The 16284-nt window shown below is 44.0% G+C and overlaps 1 protein-coding gene across 1 annotated transcript in view; it reads right to left on the bottom strand.

The window, feature by feature from the left end:
• The window catches only part of DOCK1 (dedicator of cytokinesis 1), a 1072828-nt gene that overhangs the window by 964298 nt on the left and 92246 nt on the right, over positions 1-16284 (bottom strand). Inside the window, exons 2-4 of the mRNA XM_069239713.1 lie at positions 15764-15847; positions 13234-13274; positions 598-653 (exon numbers count right to left, since the gene is read on the bottom strand). Coding sequence (XP_069095814.1) covers positions 598-653; positions 13234-13274; positions 15764-15847 — 181 coding nt within the window. The remainder of the gene's footprint in view (positions 1-597; positions 654-13233; positions 13275-15763; positions 15848-16284) is intronic.

Genomic DNA, 16284 nt, shown 5'->3' with positions numbered 1-16284 from the left:
TAAAACGCCTGGATGAGTCTACTGCCAGTATCTTTGCAAGTTACAGAACAGCCCAAAGTAACCTGGAACCAGGCTAACCAGCCGCCCCGAGGAATCTTACTGGAAAAAGCAAACAGAGCCGTGACAGAAAACTTCATTCGTGGCCCGCGTCTCTTGTAGTAATACAATGTCAAACTGCTTGACAAAGTTCTGCCAGTCTGGGATGCCAGCTCAGTTTTATATTTGGACACAGATCAACAGGAAGATGTAGCGCCTGCCAGCTGCCGTCATTTTAGGGATATTACAATAGAACCACAAACAACAGGAAGAAAATACCGTGCACAAACTTGATAGAAAAGTTGGGAAACTAAGAGTAATAATTGCAACAACAACAAAAATACAAAAAGTCCGTATACAATTCTCTTTGAATAGATGAACAAGTATTTAATTGCCCGGGAAAAAAATAAATCAATCATTCAAATGCTGATTGGTATTTGCAGGCTCCTAACCATCTCAAATATATTTCCTCGTGTACAATTCCTTCTTTTTTCGTGCTACATGTTAATCGAGACTAGATAAATATGTCGCAATCAATCGGAGAACCCAGCAAATTCTTACCCCTTTCCTTCAACTATTGCTTCTTTCAGGTGTACGTAGGATGCAGGAAATATGCCCTACAGATCATTAAGAAAAGAAACAAGTTAAATCTGATGTACATTTTTTGCAACCTTGAAAAAATATATTGACGATCACACCTAGCTCATTATAAAAACGATAACTTTCCACGAGCAGCACATTGTAAGGATACACACACTTAAATCTACATCATTCAAGAGGTTGATTTAAAAAGCATAATATAATGAAATATCGGTACTGTGTTCTGCACTAATTACGATATCCTTTGGCAGATTATTGCTACAGTGCGTTTTCAGGCTCTTCACCTATGGCGAATGTTAGCAAACCCAATGACACTGAGGGCCTTTCAGAACTACTATAACAAAATGCTTCATCTCTGTTCCTCAACGTAGTCTGTACGGATGCAGTACTTAATGGAATAGAACTAGTTATTCCTCATTTAGAGAAGACAATACTGAGCACCTGTGTAAGGGGCAAGTTTTGACAACGTTGACAATGTCAACGCCTAAAGAAGAGAGACGGCAAAATAGATTGTTGGCACTGGATTGTGCTCATTAAGAGTCTGGTTACCAGGTAAGTAGCAGAGGGTTGAACTGTTGCCCTGGCTTCTGGAATCTCCAGGACACCACAGTCGGACGAACAAGTCTCTCACGAGCAATTATGCAGCACTATTATCATATTGCAGGCAGCAAAAAGAAGTAAACTTTGAGACTAACAGATCTAGCCACCTATTGCAAGTGTAAATGTACAACCATATATCTTAGGTAATCTATGTAAAGAACATGTATAAATTGCTTAAATATAACATTGGCTCTGCACTATATCTTTCTCAGATTAGTACAGGACATTTGAGAACCATCCACTTGTTATATTCTGCTACACTTAAGTAAAAAATCAGGTCAGCTGAGCAAGAATTCAGTTTTTTAAAATTGACAATGATAACAAAAGCTCTTATGTTCCCCTTCCTACAAATAAGTACCGCACTTCATTGCCCCCTTTCCTAAGCCCATGCTGAGTATTTCTCCTTCCAAAGATGCAATGTCACCAATCCTCTTATGCTGACACAGTGCACTTGGTCCACATCCAACCCTAAGGTGGTTAGTCAGATAGACACTGATGACACTCAGCTACATATCAGATTAATAACAGATTCTGGCAATTTCCAGCACCTCACAGACTGTCAAGCACAATTGCAAAGCTGGATGCATCAAAGTCTGCTTTGCTTCAATGCATCTGTGGCTAATGTTGATTACTGGGCACTTTTGGCTCTCATACATTTCACTGACCATCCTCTTTTCTGAAAAAGAAGCATAGCAGTTACTTTCAAATCCAACCTCTCACTTGTCCCGCAGGTGGAAATCATCCCCAGGTCTCTCTTCAGCCAGGTGTCCTGCGTGGTACAGTCCTCTGTGGTCAGCTAGGCCCTTGTGGAGTAAGGAGATATTCTGCTTAGCACTTGACCCTTCAAGACAGATCCAGTCCATGAGTGCTAGTAAGAACCAGGAGACCTTGAGTTACTGAGTCTTTGTGTGAGTCCTCTTCTTCAACAAGAGCTCTTTGCCTTTTTGCAGCACAAACATCTTCTTCAGATATTCTTCCAAAGTCCTTCAATGTTCTGAGGTGGTGGTTATTGAGATACCAGCTTTTTATCCTGTGCAGTGATTCCTCTTTGCCTTGTAATATTAGGCCAGCAGAACGCATGCTTCATTTGACAAAATTATTCTATTACTAAGCAGGTCTGTCTTGAGCTCCTTAGATACTTCCCTATTTGGACGAGCTCTCCTGCCCTCTGACAGGGAAACACTGGTTCTCCCTCATACTGTCACTAGAATTATACTGTCTAGAAGGGTCCTGGGAATAAATGGGAAAGCCCTCCTTGGCATCTCCAAATCAAAACATGTAGTACTAATTCTGGCCTATGTTCTCCCAATAGCTCCCCTCCAATCCCATGTGGAAAATCCCTGCTAAGTATTAGCAGTTAACATCCAGTGGGATATGTAGCAGAACTGTTTAAAGCCAGATCTGGCTCAAGTAGTCTAAAGTGCATTTTTACAAGGGCGCCCGTCCGCTTAAGTTATCAAAAGTCAGATTTCACTATTAAATAAGATTTTAAAAATTAAGTAGGATGTAACTTCTTAACTTGTATTACCCCAAGATTTTATTCCATCTGGGCCTAATCAGGGCAAAGTGCAGTATGGCCTACACAGTGAAACAGTTTTTAAAATGTATTTCGTTGTGACAGCACACTAACCCCTATATTTAGAGTCACATTTCTTATACATAAGCACCCTGCCCTATGGGCTTACAAAGGACCTTTGAGAAGTGTCTTCTGAATATATAAAAATAGACTTTTCGTACATGGTCAAGGCAATTTTGCCAGTGTCACTGCAATGAATGTGAACTGCAACCCAGACACACACAGTGCTGCTCCTGGCAGACATATATATTTTTACCAGATATATGGGTGGCTTAACACCCTTCAGCCAACACTCTTGACATTTGACCTAAGATGTCATAGGTGCACAGCAGGCACTATTTAAAATGGACTTGAAGGGAAGGTAAATAGGACAGATACGGAATACCACTGTACAGCACATGGAAGGACTGCGGTTTTGCTACTTGGTAGCAGTGGTACAAAAGCTGGAAAAAACAGGCTCCAGAAAAAGGCAACAAAAAAAAAAAAAATGGAGGTAGCAACACAGAAAGGTTATAGTTATACATTGCCCCAGCAAAATATCTAAATGTCATCAAACCCGTTTTATGTCATAAAGAGGTCTGTACATAATGAAGCCTTGTACAGATTACCAGATTGAGAAACGTCCCTGGTCCATCACTGTAAATGCTTATTCGATAAACTTAAGCAAAAGGAAGAGGAGCCAAATAACTGTAAAGGCTACTTTCTGTTAAACTCCGTTAACTGGCTCACGTCTGTGATGTAGTCCGATGACCCATAAGTCATTTCAGGTGGATACATCTTCTATGTATTCCACAGTTGCTGCAACTAGTATTGGCTCCGAGCAAATAGGTTCTTGTCTTTGACATCTGCATTATCCCATCATCCCGTGCAGTGATTATAACTTCAGCCTCAGAGGTCTGTGCTGGTGGTCAAGGGGAATCGTTTAACCAGCATCAGGACTCAGCATGAAGATTAGCAACACAAATTCTAACATTACATTTCATTTCCTTGAATATTACTAGTCTTGCTCCTCTGAAAGCTGTATCCTCCATTATTGTGACAGTAACAGCCTATAACTAACTTGGCGGTAGTTCTGTAGTTATTTATTCACCTCCGGCACTTTCGTTAAGGTTCAGTTATTCATTCATGCTGTTTGATGTAGTACATTGAGATTGAACGGGGTATCAGAGCTCTACGAAGTGTAGTGTAGCGCAGCAGTGGGCAGTTTAAAGACTGGCAATAAAACAGGAATGAGGGGCAACAGTAACGTTTTTGCAGTCTGCCTGCGAGTATTGGATACAACTTATGTGCCTAGTGTTAATGTGTATTTCAGGCACGGGCCCATGCTAGGGCTGCTGGGGTCAATCAAACGCCCGCGTCCAAGAAGTACTAAATTGCGACGGTTCGGCAGATGTCAGATGGGGAATAGGGGTGGAAAGACTTTCATTGCCATGAAACGATATTAGACGAGCCCACTATGACCTCTCCTCTAGACTGCTAGTACTTACCAAAGCACAACGCTTTAAAGCAGGAAGAGAGCATATTTTTCAAATGTGGCTTAGGGTGTTTGCTGTGCTCCCTACACTAATTTCATTACCCATATGTCAAATTATATGTTGTTGCAGAAAAAAATATATTACATTGAAATACATTCGCAGGTTTAGAATCTTTTTCATAATGTTTTGATATTCCCGTTGGGTTATTCTGCTTTGAACCTGGTTCTCTTCGGTACACAGCTTGTGAGTTTTGCGAAAAAACGGCCATTAAGCACATGGTGTTCAATCGGTTTAAGTAGGTTCAGAAAGTCCAGTATTGTGCGACAAAGAAGGGGCAGCGCTGTCCTTGTAGAAAGAGGTAACCGAAGAGCGTGTACATGCGAAATGATGGACACACTCTCGGAACAAACGGGATGCTTAAGGTTAGAGTAATAAGCTGCTGTCAGGAAGGATTAGAGTGAGGTATGAGGCAACAATAATGAAAAATAGCAAAGGTAATTTAAAAAGACAAATGAAATTGAGTTAGAAGAAAGAGGGAGCTGCATACAGATTGAGGCGGGAAATGTGCAGCGTGTATTCTGTTCAAGCCTCTTTATTGTCACCGCCTCAGTCCGCTACTCTGACAGGGTTCATGCTTCGATGGGTGCCACTTTAAAGGCGCTTTGGTCCACCAGTGACCAGGCCATAGTCATGAATAACAAAATGTACACACCAGTTCTTAAAGTGCGGTCATTTCATAGCTTTAGAACCAAGAACGTAATTATTGGCAAAATATGAGTAAAAGTATAAACCATTAAACAGCAAACACAACGAATGCACCTTCCATTTCAGGGACACTGCCGACCTCCTATATGCAGTGCAGCGGCCTAGCAAGAGTGTTACTTGTGCAAGCAAAGAAAACGCCTCTGCTGGTTGTATCCTCGCAACTGGACCACGGTTCAGCCGCCGCACTAATGATGGCCAAGGTCACTTGTTCAGAGGAGCCAAACAGTGTACCTGGCTGCAGCTGTTCAAGCCGGTGATACGCTGTCATCATTAAAAATACAGTGGAGACAATTATTGACGTGCTGATAACTCAAAACATAGCAATCCAGAGTACACAGCAAATTCTTGCAAGGTATTTCAAAGCACAAAACCATTGCATCATACGTGCTTTTAGATGTCACTAGGCTACCTGGGGCACTCAAAACCTATATGAACAAAAATAAGTAAGCAAATACAAGTGGTAGTATAACCGTCCAAAGCTGCTTGAATAAATAAATAAAAAAGGACACTGACTAGAAATTAGTTCACCACATCACAAAAGTCTGCTATATACATTTTAAGGAATGAGGCAAATCTAACACTTCATTTGAACTGTGATACAATTACTACCACTCTGTAGAAACCCCCACAATACGAACTGCTACTGTGCAAGATTTTTTTAAATTGCTGGCGTTTCGACCTGGCCCTCTTTGCAGGGTTATGCCTAAACATTTGCTTTCTTCCTCAAATTATTTCAAACCTGTTTCTGTTGGCTTTAGGACTCTGGGCACTTTATCACTGCTAACCAGTGCTAAAGTGCATTTGCTCTGTCTAAAATGTATCGGTGACTGGTTTATCCACGATTGGCATATCTGATTTACCAGTAAGTCCCTAGTAAATTGCACTATGTGTTCCCAGGGCCTGTAAATAAAATGCTACTAGTGGGCCTGCAGCACTGTTTGTGCCACCCACACGAGTAGCCTGGTAAACATGTCTCAGACCTGCCATTGCAGTGTCCACTGCAGTGTCTATGTGTGCAGTTTTAAACTGCCATTTTGACCTACCAAATGCACCCACTTGCGAGGCCCAAACCTTCCTTTTACTACCTGTAAGTCTCCCCTAAAGTAGGCAGAAGCCAGCCCCATGGGCAGGGTGCAGTGTTTTTAATAGGTAGGATGTGTACTGCTGAGTTTTACATGTCCTTATAGTTAAATAATGCAAAATTTGTTTTTCACTATTGCGAGGCCAATCACTTCAAATGTGTTACATGGGGATTCTCTTGAAATATCTTTTAAGTGTAATTTCCCATTGGGAGTAGATAGAGATATGGAGTTTGGGGTCTCTGAACGCACAATTTAAAATACATTTTTGGTGAAGTTGGTTTTTGAATTGTACATTTGTAAATGCCACTTTTAGCAACCATTATGTGCCTGTGACTGCCTGTTGAACAGACTTCTTGGTCTCAATGTCAGTTGGGCTGTTTCTGTATTCACTGCAGACAGTCACACAAAGGGAGCTGATGTATGCCCTGCCTATCCTGATGGCCCATCACCAGGATCATGGCTTTTCCTGAGCTAGAGTGGTACAGTGTTTTCGGGCTGTGCCTGTCCTCACACAAAGCAGTCTTGAACACCGGCAGTGTGTTTGGAGCCACAGCAGGGTCTTGTGACTTCTCTTTGAAGTTTGCCAACTTCAAAGTCAGAAATGGGATTAAATACTGGACATCTGACACCACAAAGTTAGAATCCTTCTGGAATGAGGACATTCTACCAGGAAAAAGAGCCAGGTGCTGTAGGAGGGACTTCCGTTTTGCCTGTTGCTTTGTTGTGCTGGCTTGGTGCTTGCCTCTTCTGTCCTGTGAGTGAAAGGACTTGACTTTGCTTTCTACATCCTGATTTCCAAAGTTCTCCAAGGGCTTGAGTTGAACGTGCCTTCTGTTACAAAGTCTCAGAGTTAGCAAAGTCTTCTGCCAGCACCAGGACTCCTCTGCTGAGAACGCTGTCCTGTCAAGTGGTGCCAAATAGAGTTCTGGGCCCTTGAAGGAGGTTTTCGGTGCTACAAGAAAAATCATGTATCGACTCACTGTGTCATTCTGAACTGATGCATCGCAGTAAAGATTTGACACACAGCCACTGCCCACACTGGAGGATGGTCCCCGCTTGATATATCAACCACAGTTTTCAACGCCAGGACCACCTTTCCATCACAGTGTGTCAGAAGAACCACCACTGTGAGAGTTTTGAGCACTGCATCACCAAAGTCCGTGATGCACCGCTCTGATGCAGCGTCTACTTCAACGATGAGATCGACCCATCGTGACTTGACCTTTGACGCATCATCTCTAGGTGCTATTTTCTTCATCAGCACCGCAGTGCAGTCAGGAACCAATGCTTCAAGCTGAAACAACATGTCCCCTCCCCTGTGGCAGTAAGAAACCGATGCGTCACCTCCACTGTGGCAGTAAGAAACCAATGCATCACCTCCCCTGCCTAGCAGTAAGGAACCAACGCATTACCTGCTCCCTCCCCAGCTCCTCTGGCTGCTACTGCATGTGCCTCTTGCCTGGGCCGAACTGAGAGTCTCCTGACTCTCAGTTCAAGGCTCTCTTCCACCCGCAGGCTCATTCCTGCACTGCATCTCTGGTGGTCTAATGGCCATCACAAGTAAGCATTTTCCTTTTCTTTTCATCTCCCTGCCGCTCTTTCACTCTTGTATTTACTGCCTTTTTCTTTTATCGTTTGCCTCTTCTTTTCTTCTCTCTGTTGTTCTTTCACTCTTGCATTTTCTGCCTTTTTCTTCTATCATCCCTTGTTTTTACCTAGCGCTTTTTCCTTTCTCCCCTCTGCCCCCCCACGTGAACCACCTAACCCGCCCTACCACCTCCCAGCTGACTGCTCCCCCCACCCGCCTCAACTTTTTAATGGCGGTCACAGTGCTGTGAGAGGGCAACTGCACTGACCTCCTGGTCAGCGTCTGCTGCCCTCTCTGGCTGCTGCGTCTTGCCTGGGACGAACTGAGAGTCTCCTGACTCTCAGTTCGAGGCTCTCCTCCAGCCGCAGGCTCGTCCCTGAACCTCATCCCTGGTGGTCTAGTGGCCATCTAGTGCCTTTTCTTTTCTTCTCTCTGTCGCTCTTTCACTCTTGCATTTCCTGCCTTTTTCTTCTATCATTTGCCTTTTCTTTTCTTCTCTCTGTCACTCTTTCACTCTTGCATTTTCTGCCTTTTTCTTCTATCATCCCTCGTTTTTCCCTAATGCTTTTTACTTTCTCCCCTCTTCCTCTGCCCCCCTGCCCCTGTGAAGCACCGTTCCCGCCCTCCCCCTCCCAGCTGACTGCTTCCCCCACCCCCCTCCGCTTCTTAATGGCAGCAGCAGCAGCGCTGTGAAAGGGCAACTGCACTGACCTCCTGGTCAATTTCTGGTGCCCTCCCCAGCTCCTCTGCTGCCTCCCCCTTTTGCCTGGGACGAACTGAGAGTCTCCGGACTCTCAGTTCGAGGACCTCCTCCACCCACAGGCTCGTCCCTGCGCCTCATCCCTGGTGGTCTAGTGGCCATCTCAAGTAAGTATTTTCCTTTTGTTTTCTTCTCTCGGTCACTCTTTCACTCTTGCATTTTCTGCCCTTTTTCTTTTATCATTTGCCTTTTCTTCTCTGTCGCGCTTTCACTCTTGCATTTTCTGCCTTTTTCTTCTATCATCCCTTGTTGTTCCCTAGTGCTATTTCCATTCTCCCCTCTTCCTCTGACCCCTCCCCCTGCGAAGCACCTTTCCCTGCCCCTCCCCTTCTTAATGACAGCTGCGCACAGCAGGCACGCCGCTGGCATACCAAAGGCAAGCCCGTCTGTGCCAGTGCGTGCCTGGACCGTGTCCGGCGCCAGGAACCCTAAATCTCTGTTAAACCATGCCCTGGACTGCCTCAGTTATGGTTCCGAGACCCTCCTCCACTTCAGCACCGGATGTCTCAACAACTGCTGCACCATCTCCCCCAAGGACACCCACGGACCCTTCACTTGAGGGAAATCCAACTTCAGCGCCAACCTCAACAAACTGAAGGTACTCTCTGCACACATAGATACCAGCAATCTTAACAACTCCATCAACTGCCTGCTCCTGAACATCCGCTCCTTCCACAAACACGCCACCGAACTCTGGGACCTGATCAACACCACCCAACCGGATATCACCTTCATCACTGAGACCTGGAGCAACCCCACCTCAGGTCCATACATCGCCATTCCCGACGGTTACAGCATCCCAAGGAGGGACCAGCCTTCCCGCCCAGGTGGACGACTCGCCATCGTACACAAGTCCTCACTGCATGTCAAGGCCATCTAAGAAGATCACTGCACCACCATGTAACACCTTCACTTCCTGGTTCAGTCCAAACAAAACACCTTCATTCGCAGCACCCTGGTGTACAGGCCACCCAGCCCCCGCCCAGCTTTCATAGACGACGTCATAGACATCGCTAACCCCATGGCCCTGGCATCGGTCGACTACCTCCTCCTCGGTGATCTGAACTTCCACCTTGAGGACTGCCCCAACCCAAACATTACCGCTCTACTTGACAACCTCCTCACCCCCACGGCTTCAGACAGCTGGTCTCCACACCCATTGTGCGACCTCAACGCATGCGTCACCAAATGTGCCAACACTCTAGCCCCTCTCCGACGGACATCGGCCAAACGTGTACCTAAGAAGACCAGCTGGTTCACCACCGACCTGCAAGAATCAAAGCGTACCTGCAGACGTTTAGAGAAAAAATGGAGGAACAGCCAATCCAGCGAAGACCTCACCTCATTCAGAGCCCCAACCGCCGAAAAATCAAGAACGCAAGGATGCACTCTGGGAGCGCATCAACTCCTCCGCACACAACTTGAAGGAACTCTTCTTAGTCATCGTGTTCACAGATTCCCCCCCCTCTGAAGCCACCAGCATCCCCCGTCACAGAACCTCTGAGACAAACTTGCCTCCTTTTTTCACCACAAGATCCAGAACATCTACGACAGCTTTCTGTCACCTGGCACTGGAACCTGCAACCAACCCACCCAGACCATCCACGACTGGTCCACGCTCACCACAGAGGAAACAATCAACATTATGAACAGCACCCACTCTGGAGCCCCCCCAGGCCCTGACCCGCAGCACATATAGCAGGGTCAGCGCATCCATCGCCCCGGAGCTTCGTAACACAATCAACTGCTCCATCAGCATGGGCACCTTCCTAGAGGACTGGAAACACACTGAAATATGCCCTCTCTTGAAACCTTCGGATGACCTAACAGAACTAAAGAATTTCTGGACAATCTCGCTGCTACCCTACCCTGCCAAAGTATAAGAGAAAGCAATCAACGCACGACTACGGAATTTAATGGAAGCCAACAACTCCCTGGACAGCTCCCAGTCCGGCTTCTGCAGCAATCACAGCACGGAGATAGAACTCCTGGCAGCCACCAGCGACATCCGATTACTCAGAGAATGTGGCCGCACCACAGCACTCATACTCCTCGACCGCACAGCACTCTGTGCACCACATTCCACGACATAGGAATCTGCAGAAGAGCCCTGAAATGGATCCACTCCTTCCTCTCCGGGAGGACGCAGAGGGTCAGACTCCCACCCTATACCTCCTGACCCACAGGAGTCAACTGAGGAGGATCCTCAATGAGTCCCACACTGTTCAACGTATACATCGCCCCTCATGCTACCATCGTCAGAAGCCATGGTATGAACATCGTGTCACATGACATTGACACACAACTCATCATTTCCCTCACCGTAGACTCAGACACGGCCAAAAGGAACTTTCATGCAGGAATGGAAGCCGTCGCCACCTGGATGAGAGAAAGCTGCCTCAAGCTCAACTCTGACAAGACGGAGCTCATCATCTTCAGAAACTCCACCTCAGCTTGGCATGACTCATGTTGGCCCACATCCCTCAGCGCCCCGCGCGCCAACCGAGCACACCCGCAAATTAGAAATCATCTTCGACACCGCCCTATCCATGACCCCCCCCCAAAGTAAACTCTGTCACCTTCTCCTGCTGGCACACACTCTGCAAACTCCGGAAGATCTTCAGATGGATCTCCGCTGACTGTTGCAGGACAGTCACCCACACCTTAATCACAAGCAAGCTTGAATACGGCAACGCCCTCTATGCCGGGACCTCAACTAGGGACATCAAAAACTTAAAGTCATCCAGAACGCCGCCGCCAGACTCATTCTGGACCTACCTCACCGAGAACACATCTCCCAACACCTGAGGACCCTCCTCAGGCTACCGGTCAAGAAGAGAATCACCTTCAAGCTTCTCACCCACTCGTACAAGGCCATACACAACGCAGGACTAGCCTACCTGAACCACTGTGTTTCCTTCCACACCCCCGCCAGATCCCTCCGCCCCACCCAGATGGCACTGGCCACAGTCCCTCGCATCCACAAAACCACCACCGGAGGACGATCTTTTACCTACACTGCAGCGAAGTGCTGGAACAACCTTCCCTCTGCACCTTAGAAAAAGCCCATTGCTCACCCTCTTCAGGAAGAGCCTCAAAATGTGACTCTTCGTATGAGGCCTTCCCCCCAGCACCTTGAGACCCTCACAGGTGAGTAGCCACGCTTTACAAATACTGATTGATTTATTTATTGATACCTCCCTTCAAACAGAAATGAACTGACGCATCTTCAGTTCTTTTGACACAACACCTCCCCTGCGGCCCACATCCTCTTTGTTTTGATACATCTCAGGTACTTTACTTGAGTTGAGCACTTCATTGATTTCAAGGAACTACAATTACATTTAAAAGTGATATCTTTGCTTGTGTAAGGTGTTTTTTTGTCATTTCGGTCTTGTTTTACTCAGCTAAGTATTAGATATATTTCTAGACTGGTATGAAGTACTTTTGTGGTGTTTTCACTGTGCTTGCTGTGTGAGCGTATAAATACTTTACACACTGCCTCTGAGATAAGCCTGACTGCTTGAGCCAAGCTATCAAGGTGGTGTGCAGGGGTTATCTTAGCTGTGTGGCTCCCTTACCCTGACTAGAGTGAGGGTCCCTACTTGGACAGGGTGTAAACCACTGCCAACTAGAGACCCCATTTCTAACAGTTAGGAAGTCAGGTTTACCAATAAGAGGCTTACATTTCCTTTTTCTTTTTTTAAAGTGAAGCAATAAAACAAGAGTTGCAATTTTGATTGTACTATTGTGTTGCATGAGAACAGAAGACAGCTGTGCAGACAGGTTATGTTTGTTTATGTTCTCTCTCATCTGGAGCTTTTCATTTTTTATATCCAGAAATGGAACAAAACAATACAAGACAAAAATGAAAAGACTGCCATAATTTGCACTACATTTAAAATATGACTGTTTGGAGCCTCTATTGTTAGACCTCCGGGGTTTTACTTTTAATGTCACACTGGGTCCATACATGGATCCCCCTTTTCCATGACTGAAACACTAAGAAATCCCATTGGCTGCTCATTCGCTTTTCTCAAATAATTAAATGAATTATGATTCCAGGTGGCATGTCACCTAACTAACGGCGTCCTATTTTGCAGTTAAATCATTATGGGCATGTAAACATTTTGATTTCTATGCATTTGAAACTTCTTCCAAAATGTTCAGCATGACAGGATTTAGAGTGCGGACACAAACTATCTATAAGGTAGCACACCAATCAGTCAGTGTGATGTCTTCAGAATGTGCATTAGACAAACGGAGAAACAGCTATTTGAGTGGAGAGCTGCAAGAAGACTGCACTGTGGGCATCCAGTCTACCTCTAGTTGCAATACAGGGACAATGTGTCAGAAAATAAATTGATGGAAAAATAATGATCACAGATAAGTTTGACAGATGGAACTTTCAGAAATGGGAAGGAAGGCACTACGAAGATTCCTGCTGTGTAGACGCATCCATCACAATGTTTCTTTTAATGTATATTGCCTACTAATTCACAGTTCAAACAGATTAGGAATTCAAACATTATGACAGGGGAAGCCTTTCTCAATCGGGGAACATTGTCAAGCCATAGTAGTCTTATAAGAGTAATACACTATTGAACAAAGTCAAGCAAACAGCAAGTAACCATGCTACAAACCTAAGAACATTAGGTAAACATAGGAACATAGGAAAATAAGCTCAGGCTATGATTCCGATGATTCCATTGACTAAAACTTTGTTTTTCTTGCATCAAAATAATATATACCTTTTTAGATTTCTTTCTTAAGGTGTAGCCTCTGTACCAACCTGTGTAAAAAAGCAGATTTATATATCAAAACATACACTTCACATATCACATTAGACAAATTATGTCAATGCTTGATATCATATAAGGAAAGAAAGTACATTAACACATTTTTAGAACATCTCAATTACTGAAAGGTAGAAGCCTATGGGAATTCTGTGAGTAGCAGCATGTGTTTCTTTGAGATGCATATCAATGATAACCATCTCGTGCACAGCTGCCAGCCTGGCTTCATATCACTGCAACACAGGAACTGCCAACATTGTAGATTATCTCTTCTTGACTGCAGATGAAAAAGACGCCTGCCCCCTGATACTAATAAACCTCTCAGCTACCTTCTTCAATAGTCAACCATCCCATGCTCACATGCACAGGGAAGTCTCAAATGGGAATCAATGTCAATGTCCTTCACTGGTTCTCCTCCTACCTTTCAACCCAACATCGGTTTATTAAAATGGGGACCCCAAGTGTTATAAGATCCCTATTACATGCAGTCCATCCCAGGGTTCCATATGGCCGCCTGTCATCTTAAACCTCTACATGGGGCCACTTGGTGATCTACTCACAGATAACAGCATCAAGATTCACCAATATGCAGATGATACACATCTCTAGCTTAATGTCTCCTCTGCTTCAGACATCCAATGCATGAAACACTGTCTGCACACCATCCAGGTCTGGATGCCCACCATCTACCTGAAGCTCATCCCAAGCAAGACAGAACTCCGTTTATTTGTCAAGAACAACAAAGAAACGCTATAAACCTGGTTCAATGACCTTCGGATGTAGGTGATGATGAATCTCGTTGCAATAAATAAATAAAGCAAAATGATCCACAGTTTAATTAAACGTTTTACTTCAACAAAAAATAACATAAAACATTTCTGCACTGGTCTGTATATGAAATAAAACTGAAAATTCATACATTAGATAGTAGAAAGATTAGAGAATTGTTCTCAAGTCCATTGAAGTTTGAACTTCTGTTTGATTTCACTGCATAATAAAATGTCTATTTTGATATTTTTGCCACAAAATTATACTGATAGCATGGTTTAGGTGTGATGCTCACAATAATGAGCAATTTTGGTGTTTTATAATCTTGCAGACTAAACAACGTAATTTAATCTGAGCTTTTAAAGGGAATATCCATGTTACAAGGGAGAAATAAAAAAAAAGTTGTTTCCTCTTCTGAGCAAAGACTATGCCTTCCCTTTTATTAAGTTTGAGCCGTGATTTTGATTCTTACTTTTTTTTAATGATCTGTTTTGGTATCTGGACAAAGCAGGAAACCGATGAATATGGCCTTTGGATGCATGAAGCAGAATGTGGAAACAGTACATGGCCTATGCCCATTCGTTCCCCGTACCTGCAGAACTTGCTGTGCATAAACCTTGGCAATGGGTGTCAAAGCCAATGAGGCCCGAGAGTCACTCTGCAACCAGTCTGGATGCAAGAATTGACAGAAATACTACAAACAATACAACAAAATGCAAAAAATAGAACTGTTTTACACTAGTACACAAAGAGCCTTCTGAGGTTATGCATTAAAAAGCTACAAACCAGAGAATTAATCCCGGGCGAGTAATGTTTTAAGTTGACAGAAAGGAGCCAATTTGGTAAGAATTGTCCCCGTTATATAGTGGGCACATCTCACGTCTAACGGGCTAGAGCAATGTGGGAGCTGTTGTACAATGTCAGATGCAGTGGATGAAGAATCACGGATTCCACAGGGTATCTGAGTGGCGAAGGTCATCTTTCAGAGCTGTGTGCTATTCTACGTTAATTCAGTAAATGGCAATAGGGGAGGGTTCAGAATAATAATGCATTCTCTTGCCAAAAGTAGGGAAACTCGAAATTTGCGGCATTTGCTTATACAAGCTGTGACACTTTCACCTGGCGCATTTGTGCGAGCAAAAGCCACTATATACACCAGAGATGTACTCCTGAAATGTATGCAAAGTCTTGTTCCGGGATTTACATGATGTCCCCAGTTTTTTAAATACATATCACGGCCAAAAGAGCATCCGACAAATGAACTCAGATGGAATATTTAAGTCAAAACTGCGTAGCCTTACACAAAGCAAGTGAACAACTAAATACAAACAACATAAAAATATCAAAATTACGTTAAAAGATGAACTGCATATTTGCAGTCAATGGAGGATGCTTGGAACACTTATGCAGAGATATGAGAACATTGAAATAGCTAATGGAATGCAGATAACAGTTCCTGGAAAAACTGCCTGCACTAGATCTCAAAGGATGTCCTCGAGTAATGAACTCAACAAACCGCCTTCTCAACCAACAGATGTTGTCTCATCAACAAAGAAGCCAAGCTGGAAGCACATGCATCTTTTATTAAAAAAGAGAACTGCTCTTCTTAAAAGGCTTTTCACTGACACCAGGCTGCCTGGCGAATCTCTTCAGTTTCTGCAAAGGAAAATATTCAATTTTTCATACTAAACGTGCTGTTATATTAAAAATGACCTACCTTCGTGCGTTTCTAGTATGTGCACCGTGTCACCTATCTGTAAAGAAAGTTCGTCTCCAGTTCTGGCGTCATAATTGTAAAGTGCTGAAAAAGAAGCGAAGAAATATCAGCAGGTATTCATAAGTGGCGCATAATGTGTTTGAAGTGGCTTTGTAGCTCATATTATTTACCTCAGTGTATTACTCTAACCAGTGATTTATTACTTGCTCTCGTTGATTTATATGGATATCAATGCTAAATAAAAATCAATTAACCGTGCGAGTGTGGATTTTATTTCAGTCGGTTATAAGGTGGTTTCAACCGAAAACATGTTTGACAAATTTGAAATCATGACTTTATTAAATATTTACCAGGAGTAATTTCTTCTTAAACGATTTTTGCCTCTTTGATTTGGAGATATGTCAACTGTGTCAGCCTTGAAAGTACAAGTGTCTTAAGTCAGAGTGCAGTCCGAGTGTAATAGGACACAAAAAAAAAAAAAAAAACAACATCGCAAAGCAGACAGGCCTGTTGTTGGCAAC

This window comes from Pleurodeles waltl, chromosome 6 (genome assembly GCF_031143425.1).
Source record: "Pleurodeles waltl isolate 20211129_DDA chromosome 6, aPleWal1.hap1.20221129, whole genome shotgun sequence".
Lineage (NCBI taxonomy): Eukaryota > Metazoa > Chordata > Amphibia > Caudata > Salamandridae > Pleurodeles > Pleurodeles waltl.
Note: the sequence above shows the minus strand (reverse complement) of the source record. Positions and strands in the feature narration are given on the sequence as shown.